At 41.3% G+C, this 18,531-nt stretch overlaps 1 protein-coding gene across 9 annotated transcripts in view; it reads left to right on the top strand.

Annotated features, from left to right (window-relative positions):
* Positions 1 to 18,531, top strand: part of BRCA1 (BRCA1 DNA repair associated) — a 78,639-nt gene that overhangs the window by 29,657 nt on the left and 30,451 nt on the right. For all 9 annotated transcript variants that reach the window (XM_021673673.2, XM_021673672.2, XM_012443870.3 and 6 more), the window contains 4 exons: positions 5,448 to 5,619; positions 11,962 to 12,094; positions 14,996 to 15,183; positions 17,571 to 17,878. In XM_021673673.2, the coding sequence (XP_021529348.2) occupies positions 5,448 to 5,619; positions 11,962 to 12,094; positions 14,996 to 15,183; positions 17,571 to 17,878 (801 nt within the window). The remainder of the gene's footprint in view (positions 1 to 5,447; positions 5,620 to 11,961; positions 12,095 to 14,995; positions 15,184 to 17,570; positions 17,879 to 18,531) is intronic.

Raw genomic sequence — 18,531 nt, forward strand, 5'->3', positions numbered from 1 at the left:
TATAAATTCCTAGGACTAGGATTTTGGTGTTTGATACATGCTGCTAAATTGTTCTTTAGACTGAACCAGTTTGTGCTCTTCCAGCCCCTGTGGTATATGATAGTTCCCATTTTCCTGTACCTTGCCAACACTGGGTGATATCCTGTTTTAAAATCTTAATCTTGCATTGCTATGAGAACTACAGTTAGAGAGGGCTTATCTTCTACTGCCCATTCTGCATACAGAGCAAATCCCTCTAGGCCTGAAGCCCCTTGGAGTTGGCAAGAAACCTTTGAGATGACTGCCCACTCTGTATCTGAGTTGTCACGAGTATTCGCCACTTCTGCAGGATTGCCATGGCAACTAAACTGATAAAAAGATTTAGGAGGCCTTTTCTCTGTTTGCAATTCTTATGATCCTTTTTGGATGTGGATTTGGGACTTTGTCAATATACCCATCATCTAATTCTGTCCATTGTGTTTTAAAGTTTAAGGTTGCAATTTCTGATTACATCTGCCTTAGCCATACTGTATTATATTTGACATTCGATATACTACATCCTTGGTTTTCTGTATTTCTGATCTTATTCCCAGAGATGTGTCTATTTGTTCAGAATTCATTTTGCAAAGTGTTTTTACTAAGCTTCTACCCAAAACAGCTGAAGTCAGATTTCAGGCTATCTTACATCTAGAGTAGCACAGGCAGGAAAAATTATTAAAGTGGAATTTTATCCCCGTTTGTACTGAACCAAAAAAAGGTATATAGATCAGGGAGAATTCCTAATTCGGTATCATTGGTATCTGGGGTTTTGTTTGTTTTTACAGAAGACTGATTAACTATACTTATTCATTAATTTATTTTCTCATTAAACTCTTGCTGAGTGCTTACTGTCTGCTAGGCATTAGGGAGACAAAAATGATTAAGGAAAGATTTCTTCCATCTAGGTCATGTGTTCCATTTGGGTATGCTAATGCATTAGCAATGTAAATCAAGTAGCAAGAGATTGTCTGTTCCCAATAGGAGATGGATTATTGGTGGGGACTTTTTTTTGTAGGAGGGGATGGGGAATAAAGTAAATACAGGAAATGTTAATTATAGATTCTAAGTAGTAGATATACAAACATTCACTGTAAAGTTCCTTCAAGTTTTCTCTATATTTGAAAATAGTCACACCATGTCAACAAAACTACCATGATAAAGTCACTATTTGTGCTAAGACTTCAGCTTGTATTTGGATTAGGCTTATTATGTAGTAGTAGAAACAACAGAAATAGTTTTAACTCATTAAATACACTTATGTTTATGGGAAGGTTATATATATATTTGTATCTAGTGAATATGAACCAACAAGGGTCAGATATACACTCTGCTTCCCTCCAGACCAGTTCCAGCTGCTGTGCTGCACATTTTAGGAGTCTTATTAGAATTAGCCACATTATCCCCACTTGCCCTTCTCAAATTTCACAACTCCTCCTGGTGGGGACTTCTGAAGGAGACATTTGAGCTAGGCCTTTGAAAGATGAGAAGAATTTTTCCAAGTGGCAGCAGGTAATGTGAAGGTACAGAGTCATGGAATGCCCAGAAAACATAAAGTTGTCCTGTGTTACGGGGAAACAACTCGTGTGAGGTGTGTTGGGAGAAATGAGAGATAACACCAGGATGTAAAGGACCTTTTAAATGCTACGTTTAGAAATTTGGACTTTATCCTAACGGCAGTAATGGCTAACAGTTATATAGTGTTCAAAAAGTATAACTTATCTGAGCAGTAAGTTCTTTTTTTTTTTTTTTTTTTGAGGAAGAATCTTGCTCTGTTGCCCAGGCCGGAGTGCCCTGGCCCGATCTTGGCTCACTGCAACCTCCACCTCCCAGGTTCGAGTGATTGTCCTGCCTCAGCCATGGTTTCACCATGATGGCCAGGCTGGAGCACTAAGGTCTTTATGGAAGGAAAAGACATGATAAACAGGGCTTTTATGGAACTTCTATAGTAATGTAGCTGTATTAAAAGTAGGGGCTAGAGCAACATAGTAGAATTAGAATAGAAGGCCAGGTGCGGTGGCTTACACCTGTAGTCTCAGCACTTTGGGAGGCTGAGGTGGGTGGACCAGGAGGTCAGGAGATCAAGACCGGCCTGGGCAACATGGTGAAACCCTGTCTCTACTAAAAATACAAAAATTAGCCAAGCGTGGTGGCGCATGCCTGTAATCCCAGCTACTCAGGAGCCTGAGGCAAGAGAATCACTTGAACCCGGGAGGTGGAGGTTGCAGTGACCTGAGATCATGGCACTGCACTCCAGCCTGCAAGACTGTCTCAATAGAAGAAAAAAAAAAGAAAGAAAAGAAAGAAATAGAAGACTAGAGCTCATTGAAAGAGCACTTCAGAATTAGAATTAAGAAGTCTTGGTAACCTATTGGTTTTATTCTCCCTAATGTATTTGGTCACTTGCCTGCTGGGGAGTTTGTCTAAGTTATAAAAAATAATTCCTTTGGGAAAGCCAAAGAAAACTTATCTATTAATAATTACCTCGCTACTATTTTTTCTGATTTATGTATTGGCCACACAGAGGTTAGATGTGATGGTTGTGACAGTAGTACTAATACAGCCTGTGAAGGGTTTTTGCCACACATCTGTGTGCTTTCCTTCCAGATTTACTGAGGCAAGACCTTGGCTAGGGTTTGATCAGTGATGTAACTACTCATGAGTACCACGTGGTGGCAATGGCGTTGCTGTAGACATTGGCAGCAAAGCAATGTCAGGGTAGCAGTGGAAACCTTTGTGAAGCTAGGAATACATTTTCTGGTCATAAAAACCTCCTGGAAACTATTAATTCATTGTAGCAGGAGAAAGAAAGATGGCTTGTTTTTAGTAGAGGGCAAAATTGCTTTCAAGGATCAGAAGAAGAAGAAATGGAGAGTGAAACAACGTGTTCTTACCCCACCCTTGCCCCCGACCCACTGGACTTTTTGGCAACCATTGATGTTCTTTCTAAAAGTGATTTTTTAAAATGTAGATTTTAAGGCCAGGCACGGTGGCTCACAGCTGTAATCCCAGCACTTTGGGAGGCCGAGGCAGACAGATCACCTTAAATCAGGAGTTCTAGACCAGCCTGACCGACATGGCGAAACCCAGTCTCTACTAAAAATATAAAAATTAGCCGGGTGTGATAACAGGCACCTGTAATCCCAGCTACTTGGGAGGCTGAGGCAAGGAGAACCCAGGAGACAGAGGTTGCAGTGAGCCAAGATTGCGCTAATGCACTCCAGCCTGGGCAACAGAGTGAGACTCCGTCTCAAAAAAATAAAATAAAAAATGTTTTTTAAAAAGTATATTTTGGGCCAGGCACGGTGGCTCACTCCTGTAATCTCAGCACTTTGGGGGGGCCAAGGCGGACCAATCACCTGGGGTCATGAATCTGAGACCAGTCTGGCCAACATGGTAAAATCCCATCTCTACTAAAAATACAAAAATTAGCTGGATGTGGTGACATGTGCCTGTAATCCTAGCTACTGGGGAGGCTGAGGCAGGATAATCGCTTGTACCCGGGAGGCGGAGGTTGCAGTGAGCCAAGATCATGCCTGGGTGACAGAACAAGACTCCATCTCAAAAAAATAGTATATTTTGGACAACTCCTTATATACCTAATTCTTTGTTTATCAAATACTTGGACTTAGTACATTCTTCATTGAAATGGAGCAATAAACAACAGGAGCTCACAAGTAAGAAGAACCCATTATTTTAAAAAACAGTTAACTATTAGCTGGGCATGGTGGCTCATGCCTGTAATCCCAGCACTTTGTAAGGCTGAGATGGGTAGATCACCTGAGGTTGGGAGTTTGAGACCAGCCTGACCAACATGGAGAAACCCCGTCTCTACTAAAAATACAAAATTAGATGGGCGTGGTGGCACATGCCTTGTAATCCCAGCTATTCAGGAGGCTAAGGCAGGAGAATTGCTTGAATCCAGGAGGCGAAGGTTGCGGTGAGCCAAGATCATGCCATTGCACTCCGGACTGGGCAACAAGAGCAAAACTCCATCTCAAAAACAAAACAGTAACTATCCTTATAGGCTTTCTTAGGCCCCTTTCTGTTGGATCCTTCCCTCTTACAGGTCCTTGCTAATGATCTCTAGGTAGACACATTCTAGACAAGATGTCCCTGTCTAGAATGGCAGCACCATTAGGGCTATATCCCTGGTACTAGGACAGTGCCTGGTGCTTAATAGATGGTAAATAATTGTCTAATTAACTGAGCAGATAGATTCATGAATTAGCTTTTTGCTTTTTCTGTTAGAAACTAAAGGTTTGGGTCAGGCGCAGTGGCTCACGCCTGTAATCCTAACGCTTTGGGAGGCTGAGGTATGAGGATCACTTGAGATCAGGAGTTCAGCACCAGCCTGGCCAACATGATAAAACCCCGCCTCTATTAAAAATACAAAAATTAGCTGGGCATCATGGCTAGCCCCTGTAATCCCAGCTACTTGGGAGATTGAGGTAGGAGAATCGCTTGAACCTGGGAGGTAGACGTTGCAGTGAGCCAGGGTGGCGCCAGCCGGGGTGATAGAGGGAGACTCCAAAAAAAAAAAGAAAACAAACTAAAGTTTCAAAGAATCCTAGAAAAGGACGAGTCTTCCCAAGCCAGTAATCTAGGCAGGACTACTGATAGTATTTTTATATTTGTTGTATTTTTATAAAATGCCATACATAGGGGGCTTTTTTCCCCATTACATCAGTCTAAAAATCACACATTTTTATATGAACTAACCTAAATATCTGATGACTCTCACAACACCAAATCTTTGAAATGTGCCTGTATAAATAAAATGTTAACAGATTCATGATAATTTTAAATACCAATGTGTTTAAATACCTTAATTATTTTTTCACTCCCTAGCTTTAAAAGAAAATAACCAGCTTCGGCTGGGCATGGTGGCTCACGTCTGTAATCCCAGCACTTTGAGAGGCTGAGTCGGGCAGATCACCTGAGGTTGGGAGTTTGAGACCAGCCTGACCAACATGGATAAACCCCAACTCTATTAAAAATACAAAATTAGCCGGGCATGGTGGTATGTGCCTGTAATTCCAGCTACTCCGGGAGGCTGAGGCAGGAGAATCTCTTGAACCCGGGAGGTGGAGGTTGTGGTGAGCTGAGATCATTCCATTGCACTCCAGCCTGGCAACAAGAGCAAAATTCTGTCTCAAAAAAAAAAAAAACTTCAAAAGGACATCACAATAAGTCAAGTCTATTTGGGGTAGTTTAAGGATTCTTCCCTCACTAACATCATTTGGAAATAATTTCATGGGCATTAACTGCATGAATGTGGTTGGATTAAAAGGTGTTCAGCCAGAATTTATAGCTCCATACTAGATGACTTCAATTCCTGTACTAAAATTAATTTGTATGACATATTTTCATTTAGTGGAAAGCTTCTCAAAAGTATTTCATTTTCTTGGTGCCATTTATCGTTTTTGCAGCAGAGGGATACCATGCAAGATAATCTGATAAAGCTCCAGCAGGAAATGGCTGAACTAGAAGCTGTGTTAGAACAGGATGGGAGCCAGCCTTCTCACAGCTCCCCTTCCATCATAACTGACTCTTCTGCCCTTGAGGACCTTCGAAATCCAGAACAAAGCACATCAGAAAAAGGTGTGTAATATTGGCCAAACATTCATATCTTAAGCAAAATTTTTTTTCCTCCCCTTTATCTCCTGAAAAGTAAGGGCCTAGCTCCAACATTTTATGATCCTTGCTCAACACATGAGTAATTATGGAGCCTTGGTTCTTGTCCCTGCTCACAACTAATTTACCAGTCAGAGGGACCCAAGGCAGTCATTCATGTTGTCATCTGAGTACCTACAATAAGTAGATGCTATGGAGAGCCCGTGGAAGATCGATGGTATACAACATAGCTCTTGCTCTATTGGAAGCTAAGTGGAATGTGAGAAATTGGTGACAGGCAACCCCATAATTTCAGAAAACTATGAAAAAATATTCAAGCATATTCCTTATAACACTGGTATCACATGACAATGACTTATTTAATGTGCTTCTGATTTATAGGAAGAGACATCCTATACTTCAGGAACTGCATTTTGATCCACAGAAAGCCTAGTTATGCAGAACGCCTGTTAGTTCAAAAGAAAAAGAAAAGAACAACACAGAAAGCCTAATTATGCAGCAGAGTCAAGTGCTTTATAACAATGTTGTAGTTATCAAAAGAATCCAGGTGGACCTCTGAGAGGATGCCATTGGAGTCACCAGGCAGGTGTAGTTGATCAGAGCTGACTTCCTATAAGAAGTGAGCACTGAGCTGCGGAATCATGGCATAAATGAAGGACAGTAAGATGAAAATCTGAGTTTTTAATTGGAAAGACAACACATCAGCCAGGGGCAATCACATAGACACATAGGAGAGGCTAGGCATGGGGTCCCCGCCAGGATGCTACTTGGAAACAGGCAGGGGTGGTGACTCCTCCCAAAGTACACTTCATTCCTATCTCAGTGATTCCTATCTGAATCTTAAAGTTTCTTCCCCAGCACCCTGTTCCACAGTCCACCTGGGGACCTTAAGGCCTTCCTTTGAATCTTTTCTAGGAACCCAAGTCTGTTACTTACACAGAACAGTGGCCTTGGTCCCCAGTTGTGCCTTGCAGTATTTGTGTTCAGGAAGAAACAGTAGCTCATGCATAAAAAGCTAGCTGGAAACTCTGTTGCTATAGCAGTGCTTCAAAATGTATTTCCTTAAATGCTTTCTTTGTAACTATCTTCATTTAGTTCATCTCTCAGATAATGAGAGTTCAGAGTCCCATCCCCAGTATAATACTCTTCTTTGGGGTACTTGCACCGTCTTCATTCTAAAAACAAACTAGACTTTCAATTCTAATGTGTAAGAGATAAAATGTTATTATTGTCTGATTTTGAATATCTATATAAATCTATCTCCTCTTTGGTGTATATGTTTGTTTATTTTTTCATGGAGATCTGTAAGAGAAATGCTTCATCTCTGAAACGTTTTAGATATCACAACTTAATACCAACTTAAGTTTTGAGCCTTTTTCTTCCTAAATCTGGTGTGAATCTAACTGAAATTCAGATGAACTTTTTTTTTTGAGTTTTGCTCTGTCGCCAGGCTGGAGTGCAGTGGTGCAATCTCGGCTCACTGTAACCTCCGCCTCCTGGGTTCAAGCGATTCTTCCGCCTCAGCCTCCCAACTAACTGGGACTACAGGCGTGTGCCACCACGTCCAGCTAATTTTTGTATTTTTAGTAGAGACAGGGTTTCACCATGTTGGCCAGGATGGTCTCTATCTCTTGACCTCGTGCTCTGCCCACCTCGGCCTCCCAAAGTGCTGGGATTACAGGCGTGAGCCACTGCGCCCGGCTGAACTTTTTAAAAATAATTTTTTCTTTAATTTTTTTTTTTTTGGGAGACGGAGTTTCGCTCTTGTTACCCAGGCTGGAGTGCAATGGCGCGATCTTGGCTCACTGCAACCTCCGCCTCTTGGGTTCAGGCAATTCTCCTGCCTCAGCCTCCCGAGTAGCTGGGATTACAGGCGTGCGCCACCACACCCAGCTAATTTTTTGTATTTTTAGTAGAGACGGGGTTTCACCATGTTAACCAGGATGGTCTCGATCTCTTGACCTCGTGATCCACCCGCCTCGGCCTCCCAAAGTGCTGGGATTACAGGCTTGAGCTACCGTGCCCGGCCTTTTTTTGTTTTGTTTTGTTTTGTTTTGTTTTGTTTTTTTGAGACGGAGTTTCGCTGTTGTTACCCAGGCTGGAGTGCAATGGTGTGATCTCGGCTCACTGCAACCTCCGCCTCCTGGGTTCAAGCAATTCTCCTGCCTCAGCCTCCCGAGTAGCTGGGATTACAGGCACACGCCCAGCTAATTTTTTTATATTTTTAGTAGAGACGGGGTTTCACCATGTTGACCAGGATGGTCTCGATCTCTTGACCTCGTGATCCACCCGCCTCAGCCTCCCAAAGTGCTGGGATTATAGGCGTGAGCCACCGCGCCCGGCTAATTTTTTTAAGTAGAGACAGGGACTTGATGTTAATTAGGCTGATCTTGAACTCCTGGTTTTGAGCAATCCTCCCACACCTCAGCCTCACATTTTTAGACAGGGTCTTGCTTTGTTCCCCAAGCTGGAGGGCAGCGGCATAACCACAGCTCACTGTAGTCTCAATCTCCTCAAGCGATCCTCGTATCTTAACCTCCCAAGTAGCTGGGACTATAGGCATGCACCACCACAGCCAGCTAATTTTTAAAATTTTTTGTGGTGACAAGGTCTCCCTGTTTCCCAAGTTGGTCTCAAACTCGTGGACTCGAGCAGTCTTCTCACCTCAGACTCCCAAAGTGCTGGGGTTGCAAGTGTAAGCCATGGCACCTGGCTAGAACATCTAATAAAAAGAGTATTGTTGGCTGGGCATGGTGGCTCCTGTAATCCCAGCACTTTGGGAGGCCGAGGTGGGTAGATCACGAGGTCATTAGTTCCAGACCAGTCTGACCAACATGGTGAAAACCCATCTCTACTAAAAATACAAAAATTAGCCAGGCATGGTGATGCATGCCTGTAATCCCAGCTACTTGAAAGGCTGAGGCAGGAGAATCTCTTGAACCTGGAAAGCAGAGGTTTCAGTGAGCTGAGATCAAGCCACTGCACTCCAGCCTAGGTGATAGAGAGAGACTCCATCTAAAAAAAAAAAAAAAAAAAAAAATATTGTGCTATTTTCCTTCTGCTATACTCATGGCTTTCTGGGCTGGAATACAGTGGCCTGATCACAGCTCACTGCAGCCTGGAGCTCCTAGGCTCAAGCGTCCTCCTGCCTCAGTCTCCTGAGTAGCTGGGACTACAGGTGTGCACTTCTATATCCAGCTAATTTTGTTTATTTTTGGTAGAGATGGAGTCTTATTATGTTGCCCAAGCTTGCTTTTTTTTTTTGAAAAAACTTTTTATTTTTTAATAGATTTATGGAAAAGTTGAAATTATGGCACAGAGAATTCCTGCATGTTTTAGTTTCTTCCTTTTCTTTACAGTCTTTACATCAGTGTCCTACCCTTCAGCATAGATTTGTCCTATTGTTTATCTAAGGTTGCTTCCCAAGCCTGCATAATATTTGGGTACAAATGTGTATACTTACCCATTATAAATTATATGAACCTGTCCCCGCAGATAAAGCTATTTCATATTAGACACTTTGTTTTATTTTCTCCTGGATTTCATGTCATTCAAAAAGCAAATATGGCCGGGCACGGTGGCTCACACCTGTAATCCTAGCACTTAGGGAGGCCAAGGCGGCAGATAACGAGGTAAAGACATCAAGACCATCCTGGCCAACATGGTGAAACCCTGTCTCTACTAAAACACAAAAAAATAGCCAGGTGTGGTGGCAGGCACCTGTAGTCCCAGCTGCTCAGGAGGCTGAGGCAGGAGAATCGCATGAACCCAGGAGGGAGAGGTTGCAGTCAGCCGAGATCTCGCCACTGAACTCCAGCCTGGCAACAGACTGAGACTCTGTCTCAAAGAAAAACAAATAACAAAAAAATAGGTGTGTTTGTATCTGAGCCTTCCCTCTGCCTTTCACTGTTTTTTGTTTGTTTGTTTGTTTGTTTTTGAGACAGAGTTTCACTTTTGTTGCCCAGGCTGGAGTGCAGTGGCACTGTCTCGGCTCACTGTATCCTCTGCCTCCCTGGATCAAACAATTATCTCACCTCGTCCCCCCAGGTAGCTAGGATTATAGGCGCTCACCACCATGTCCAGCTATTTTTTGTATTTTTAGTAGAGAAAGAGTTTCACCATGTTGGCCAGGCTGGTCTTAAACTCCTGATCTCAGGTGATCTTCCCCCTACTTCAGCCTCCCAAAGTGCTGGGATATCAGGCGTGAGCCACCATGCCCGGCCACTTTTTTTTTTTTTTAACTTGTTCCGGTGGTTCATTTCGTTTGATATGATTTCTTGAAACCCGCACATTACTCTTTTATCAATTATCACCCTGTATTGGGGTTGGGGAGGATGATACCTCTCTTCATAGTTAGATCCTGCTTACTTTCAACAGCTGGTAGCTTCAGGCAGAGTTCTTACGATCCAAGAAACTCACAGGTCCAGAAAAGGCAAGCATAAAGGAAAGTATAAATAATGCATTTGGAAACTAACTCAGGAAATCAATGATTATTTCCCCCCAGTCTACTCAGTGTCTTAAAAAACAGTTTAATTAATATAATCTTTTGTTTCAATTTTCTACCTAAGTTTATGACCTTTAGCTTTTCTAATAAAAGCTCAAAATGAATTACAATCATCAGGGACTTTTTAATGAATAGAAGACATTTGCAACTTTTAACTATTTGTTTTTACTTATTAAATATTTCTGCCTTGGCCAGTCATGGTGACTCACACCTGTAATCCCAGCACTGTGAGAGGCCAAGGCAGGAGGATCACTTGAGCTCAAGAGTTTGAGACCGGGGTAGGTGTGGTGGCTCATGCCTATAATCCCAGCACTTTGGGAGGCCAAGGCTGGTGGATCAGCTGAGGTCAGGAGTTCAAGACCAACCTGCAACATGGTGAAACCCTGTCTCTACAAAAAAAAATAAAAAAATTAGCAGAGAGTGGTGGCAGGCACCTATTATCCCAGCTTCTCTGGAGGCTACAGCAGGAGAATTGCTTGAACCTGGAGGTGGAGGTTGCAGTAAACCGAGATCACACCACTGTACTCCAGCCTGGGTGACAGAGCAAGACTTCGTCTCAAGAAAAAAAGAGTTTGAGACCACCCTGGTCAACATAGCAAGACCCCCATCTCTTAAAAAAATAAAATAATAAATACTTCTGCCTTTAAGATACTTCCTAGAGGCAATGACACAGTGATACATTTGGAGGAATTCATATATATATATATATATATATATATATACATATATATATATATATATAAAATGAACTAGGCTGGGTGAGGTGACTCACATCTATAATCCCAGCACTTTGGGAGGCTGAAGCAGGTTGATCACCTGAAATCAGGAGTTTGAGACCAGCCTGACCAACATGGTGAAACCCCATCTCTACTAAAAATACAAAGCAAAATTAGCTGGACATGGTAGTGGGCACCTGTAATCCCAGTTAGTAAGGAGGGTGAGGCAGGAGAATCACTTGAACCTGGGAGGCAGAGGTTGCAGTGAATTGAGATTGCACCATTGCACTCCAGCTTGGGTGACAGAGTGAGAATTCGTCTCAAAAAAAAAAAAAAAAGAATGAAGTAACATGCCAGAATTTTGCTTTCAGTATGTTTTGTGTTTTTTCCCTTCTCGTGCCATTTCATCTTTAGTTCCATGTATTACTTAAGATTTCTTATCAACCAGCACCTTGGGTTTTTTTTGTGTATGTGTTTGTTTGGGGTTTATTTATTTGGTTTTCTTTTTCCTTTTTTTCCAGTAATTGAAAATGTGAAGTAAAAATGTCACCTGTTTTTTCTTTCTCGTCTGACACTCTTGTCTTGTTTACCCCCAACATGCAGAAGCTGAAACCTCATTTCACAGTCTTTGATGTGGAGGCAGTGGGGATATAGAAAAGAATATACTTTGTGCTTTCCAGTACTCTTTCTTTCCTATTGTCTCAGGGGATTTGAGTATAATTATTTTGCTACAGAGATAAAAATTTCATATATATATATATATATATATATATATATATATATATATATATATATAATTCAGGGCCAAGGAATACAAATTTTTTTTCAGTCTTGTCTCAGCTAGGTGTCTTTATTTGCCCTGTCTTAAAGTTTTCCTTTTATTATCATTATTATTTTTTAATCATTGAGTTCCATTTGGTGCTAGCATCTGTCTGTTGCATTACTTGTGTTTATAAAATTCTGCCTGATATATTTGTTTAAAAACCAGTTTGTGTATCATAGATTGATGCTTTAGAAAAAATCATAATTCTAACCTGAATTAACACTACCAGGACAAAGCAGTAAAGTAGATTTGTTTTCTCATTCCAGTTAAAGCAGTATTAACTTCACAGAAAAGTAGTGAATATCCTATAAGCCAGAATCCAGAAGGCCTTTCTGCTGACAAGTTTGAGGTGTCTCCAGATAGTTCTACCAGTAAAAATAAAGAACCAGGAGTGGAAAGGTAAGAAACATCAGTGCAAAGATGTTGTGATATCTGACATCTTTATTTATATTGAACTCTTATTGTTAATTTTTTTCACCATACTTTCTCCAGTTTTTTGTATACAGACATTTATAACCTTTCATTGCTCTAGGATACTTCTTTTGTCTAATTGTATGTAGGCTTTTTGGACCTATAACATAAGCTACAACATAAGAAATGTGTAGATAGATATGTCCCTTCTGAAGGTCAGAAAAAAATATAATGGAACTAAAACCTGAACAAGCTTGGAAGTTGATGGTAGACTTCTTCAAGGCAGCCCTTGCCCTAATTGAAATTCTTTCTAGAAAAAGTCTAGCTGTTGATTTATCACAGAAAATAATAATTATTATTTTTTGAGACAGGGTCTTTATCTGTCACCTAGGTTGGGGTGTAGTGGTGCAATCATGGCTCACTGCATCCTCTGTTTTTCAGGCTTAAGCAATCCTCCCACCCTGGGTCCACAAGCATGCGCCACCACGCCCAGCTGAGTTTTTGTATTTTTGGTAGAGATAGAGTTTTACCTTGTTGCCCAGGCTGGTCTCAAATTCCTGGACTCACGTAGTCTGCCTGCCTTGGCCTCCCAAAGCCAGAAAACATTTAGAATATCTTTCAGAGATGTGTATTTATACCACTATTGATACAAGTCTGTATAGCAATAGCACTTTATTTTAGTTTAGTTCACTTTTTTCTTTTTTTCTTTTGTAGAGATGGGGTCTTGCTGTGTTGACCAGACTAGTCTCAAACTCCTGGCCTCAAGTGAGCCTCCCATGTAAGATGGGTTCTTGCTATGTTGACCAGACTGGTCTTAAAAGTGCTGGGATTACGGGCATGAGCTACCATGCCTGGCCAGCACTTTATATTTTTTAAAATACTTTATCTACTTCCTCCTATGATCTTTTTAATAAGATTGATATTAAAAGGACAAGTTCAAGACTATTATTAATTCTGTTTGGTAATTCAGAAAAGAGAGACATGGAGCTATTAGAGTCACACATTTTACCATTCTAGTAAGGTAAAGAAACTCATGTTTCTTAGCTGGGCGGGGTGGTTCACGCCTGTAATCCCAGCACTTTGGGAGGCGGAGGCGGGCGGATCACCTGAGGTCGGGAGTTCGAGATCAGCCTGACTAACATGGAGAAACCACATCTGTACAAAAATACAAAATTAACCAGGCGTGGTGGCACATGCCTGTAATCCCAGCTACTTGGGAGGCTGAGGCAGGAGAATCACTTGAACCCAGGAGGCGGAGGTTGCGGTGAGCCAAGATCATGCCTTTGCACTCCAGCCTGGGCAACAAGAGTGAAACTCTCTCCAGAAAAAAAAAGAGAAACTCGTGTTCTCATATTTCTTCTTGAGTCCCTACTACATATATATATTTTTCTACTTATCTTTTTGGGAATGGTGGCAGGTTGTCAATAATATCATCATACCATCTTTTTCAAGCCCCTTGGACTTGACTAAGAATATATTTTTGAGGCTTGGGTACTGTGGCTGTGACAGAGAATGAAAAGTCCTGGCTTCAGTGGTCACTAAAGCCATGTGCAGAGATAATGACCTTATTGGCATGCTTTTACCAAATAAGCTACTTCTCCATTTAATATTCAGACCAAATATTCCTGCTCTTCCTCATTCTAGAGATACTCTACAGAGATTTCTGTTATACAAATGCATTGATCAAACTTCCTCCCTCTATTAGATTACTTGAGAGCAGTAATTCAGGTCTCGCTCATCTTCAATCTACAGGGCCTAGCCTTAGTATTTGACCCATAGTAAGCACCTAATATTGTTTAAATTAATTAATTAACCTCTGAGGCCCTTTAAATCTATTGATAAGTATCTTATTTTGCAAAGTGCTAAACACTTGAAAGAGTACACTTACTGGGTATGTATGCTTTTCTAACAACATGGCTTTTGTTTTTAGAATGAATTTGGGGCTGGGCGCGTTGGCTTACGCTTGTAATCCCGGCACTTTGGGAGGCCGAGGCGAGTGGATCAAAGGTCAAGAGTTCGAGACCAGCCTGGCCAACACAATGAAACCCCATCTCTACTGATTAGCTGGGCATGGTGGTAGGCACCTATAATCCCAGCTACTAGGGAGGCTGAGGCAGGAGAATCGCTTGAACCTGGGAGGCAGAAGTTGCAGTGACCCGAGATAGTGTCACTGCACTCTAGCCTGGGCAACAGAGCTAGACTGCATCTCAAAAAAAAAAAAAAGAATGAATTTGAACATTGAAAAGTCAGGGAATAGGGATGATTCTATGAATTCTTCTAAAACTGAGTAGAAAGAATGAGTGTAGAGATGTCAACATTGATCAGCTTTCTATGTTCATAAGAGATATGATTCTAACATCCATTTAGACTCAAGTAGAATATTCTGTATAGAGTGAGTGGCAGTGAGTAATTTGGTAAAAATTTGCTGACTTGCTTTTATTCTTTCTCTTTCTCTTTTCTTTTTCTTTTTTGGTGGCTGTGGGGAGCAGAGTCTGGCTCTGTTGCCCAAGAGGGAGTGCAGTGGTGCAATCTCAGCTCACTGCAACCTCCGCCTCCCAGGTTCAAGCATTTCTCCTGCTTCAGCCTCCCGAGTAGCTGGGATTACAGGCACAAACCACCACACCCAGCAACTGACCTGCTTTTAAACAGCTAGGAGATACAGTGCCTCAGACCAACCCAACCCCTAGGGGAGATGTTACATGTCAACTGTGACATATTGGCAGGCAACATGAATCCAGACTTCTAGGCTGTCATGTGGGCTCTTTTTTGCCAGTCATTTCTGATCTCTCTGACACGAGCCATTTCATTTATGCTTTGGCTGCCCAGGAAGTATGATTTGTCCTTTCACAATTGGTGGTGATGGTTTTCTCCTTCCATTCATCTTTCTAGGTCATCCCCTTCTAAATGCCAGTCATTAGATGATAGGTGGTGCGTGCACAGTTGCTCTGGGAGTCTTCAGAATGGAAACTACCCATCTCAAGAGGAGCTCGTTAAGGTTGATGTGGAGGAGCAACAACTGGAAAAGTCTGGGCCACAAGATTTAATGGAACCATCTTACTTGCCAAGGCAAGATCTAGGTAATATTTCATCTGCTCTAGTGGAACAAACACTTTGATTTTACTCTGAATCCTACATAAAGATATTCTAGTTAACCAACTTTTAGATGTACTAGTCAATCATGGATACTTTTGTTATACTTAAGCCCATTTTAGAAAAATAACTCAAGTGTTAATCCAGTTTTACTTGAAAATTATTGGAGCTGTTAATCCATCTGTATTTTAATTAATGGTTTAACTAATAATTTTGAGGACGAAGGAGTCTTGGTGTGCTCTAAATATTTCAGGTAAGGTGGGTGGATCACTTGAGGTCAGGATTTCAATACCAGCCTCGCCAACATGGTGAAACCCTGTCTCTACTAAAAATACAAAATAATTAACTGGGTGTGGTAGTGTATGCCTGTAATCCTAGCCACTTGGGAGACTGAGGCAGGAGAATCACTTGAACCTCGGAGGCGGAGGTTGTGGTGAGCCAAGATCAACCACTGCACTCCAGTCTGGGCGACAGAGTAAGACTCCGTCTCAAAAATATATATATATTTTTTATTTCGACTGCTAGACAAGAGTCCTAAGGCCATAGAATAAAGTTTTAGGCTGGTCCTTTATTGGAAAATGAGTCAAATCCCAAAGCAGTCTCTTCTTTGAGTTAATGAATATAAATGACTATATATTTTATGCCTTATAAATCACTTTTAATGAATGGTGTTTTATAGCTTGTAAATCAAAGTTTTAATCAGTAAAGAAAGTTTTTAATTAATCCTCAAAAACACATTATCATAAAAGGCACTGTTTGACATCAAATGTGGTATTTGGCCATGCTCATTAGGGTGATTTTAGGAATCTCATACATTGTACTTAGCTTAATTCCTGATAGCATGACATTTTCTGAAATGTTTCAAGGTCTCTGCTGTTCTTAATTTGGTAATTATATCTGTTGATTTATTAAGTGAAAAAAGTAATGGTGTTGTTACCTTGGATGAAGAAACAAAAATAAAGCATTTGCCACATTATTCAACTTTTTTTTTCCTTTCTTACAAAATTACTATATGCTCATTGCCCCCAAATTGGACAATATAGGAAATACAGAAGATAATTTGGGGTGGAGATTAGAGATGGGGTCTTGCTGTGTTGCCCAGGCTGGTCTCTAACTGCTGGCCTCATGCGGTCTTCCTGCCTCAGCCTCCCAAAGTGCTGGGATTATAGGCATAAGCCACTTTACCAAGCTAAGATGCTACCTCTTAAAAGATAAAATAAGGCCAGGTGCAGTGGCTCATGCCTGTAAGGGAGGCCAAGGTGGGAGGACTGCTCAAGGCCAAGAGTTTAAGACCAGCCTAGGCAATGAAACGAGACCTGATCTCTACAGAAAGTTAAAAAATTAAGCCAGGCACAGTGGCTCACGCCTGTAATACCAACACTTTGGGAGGCTGAGGCAGGTGGATCACGAGGTCAGGATATCGAGACCATCCTGGCTAACACGGTGAAATCCTGTCCCTATTAAAAATGTAAAAAAATTAACTGGGCATGTTGGCAGGTGCCTGTAGTCCCAGCTACTCAGGAGGCTGAGACAGGAGAATCGCTGGAACCAGGGAGGCAGAGGTTGCAGTGAGCCAAGATTGCTCCACTGCAGTCCAGCCTGGGCAACAGAACGAGAATCTGTCTTTTTTTTAAAAAAAAAAAAAGTTAAAATTAGCTGGAAGGCAGACACCTGTGGTTCTAGCTACTCAGGAGGCTGAGGCAGGAAGATCACTTGAGTTCAGGAGTTCAAGGCTGCAGGTGAGCCATATTTGTGCCCCTGCACTCTAGCCTGGGTGACAGACCAAGACTCTGTCTCAAAAAAATAAAATAAAATTACCTGTACTCTTATTCTTTCATAATAAAATATCGATGTGTTTCTTCAGTCATTTTACATAAACTTTTATTTTTAAAATAATGTCATGATAAATAATATTGCTTTGGTATCTTCTTTAATAGTAACATTTCTGTTTTATTGTATATCAACTTTTATATTCAAACTAATGGGTGAAGAGTACTCCATTGGACTAGATATATCATAATTTCATGTCCTATTGTACATTCAGATTGTTTCTAAAATTTATACTATTATAAGCGGTGTTATAGTAAACATTCCTATGACTACACCTTTGCGCACATCTTTTCTCTCCCTGGGATATATTTCTAAAACTAGCATTGTTGTCTGGCAGTGCAATCACATGTTAAGATTTTTGCTACATAATGCCATATTTCCTTTTTAGGAAATGAAGCTACTTTGCATTTCAACCAACACTTATTCATGTACCCATTTTTCTCTTAATCTAACTTAATTGGTCTTTTTAATTCTTAGCAGAGAGTAGAACTTTGTAATTCAACATTCATTGTTGTGTAAATTAAACTTTTCCCATTCCTTTCAGAGGGAACCCCTTACCTAGAATCTGGAATCAGACTCTTCTCTGATGACCCTGAATCTGATCCTTCTGAAGACAGAGCCCCAGAATCATCTCATGCTGGCAGCATACCATCTTCAGCCTCTACATCGAAAGTACCCCAGTTTCAAGTTGCAGAATCTGCTAAGAGTCTAGCTGCTGCTCATACTAATACTGCTGGGTGTAATGCAGTGGAAGAAAGTGTGAGCAGGAAGAAGCCAGAACTGGCAGCTTCAACAGAAAGGGTCAACAAAAGAATGTCCATGGTAGTGTCAGGCTTGACCCCAGAAGAATTTGTGAGTATATCCATATGTATTATTAAATATTAGCGGAAAAGCTATACTTTGGGTATGATATAGGACTTTTGAATTTGAATTTTCATTTTTATCTATAAAAGCAAGTAGGTATAGCTTCATTCCCCAGAAGGCATCTTTTTTTCCCCCTTGACTCACATCTGAGTGAACTTACCAGCATGTTTAACTAAATTCAGACTGGTTCCAAACGTACTGCCAGACAGTAGCATTTCTCTAGTATTTGTTTTTATCTTGGCTTGTAAGACAGTTATTCAATAGCCTGCCCTGTCACTTCTGCTCTGCAACACCCCTTGCTATTAGGATTTTGGCATCACCATCAGCCCTTAATGCCAGAAGTGGGAATTACTTCACAATGTGAAAAAATACTCGTTAAAATATTAAGACCAATAACACCGGCCGGGCGCGGTAGCTCATGCCTGTAATCCCAGCACTTTGGGAGGCTGAGGCGGGTGGATCACTAGGTCAAGAGATCAAGACCACCCTGGCCAACATAGTGACATCCCGTCTCTACTAAAATACAAAAATTAGCTGGGCATGGTGGCGTGTGCCTGTAGTCCCAGCTATTCGGGAGGCTGAGGCAGGAGAATTGCTTGAAGCCAGGAGGTGGAGGTTGCAGTGAGCCGAGATCATACCAC

Source organism: Aotus nancymaae, unplaced genomic scaffold, assembly GCF_030222135.1.
Source record: "Aotus nancymaae isolate 86718 unplaced genomic scaffold, 86718_ANA_hifiasm-v0.15.2.pri h1tg000089l, whole genome shotgun sequence".
Taxonomy (NCBI): domain Eukaryota; kingdom Metazoa; phylum Chordata; class Mammalia; order Primates; family Aotidae; genus Aotus; species Aotus nancymaae.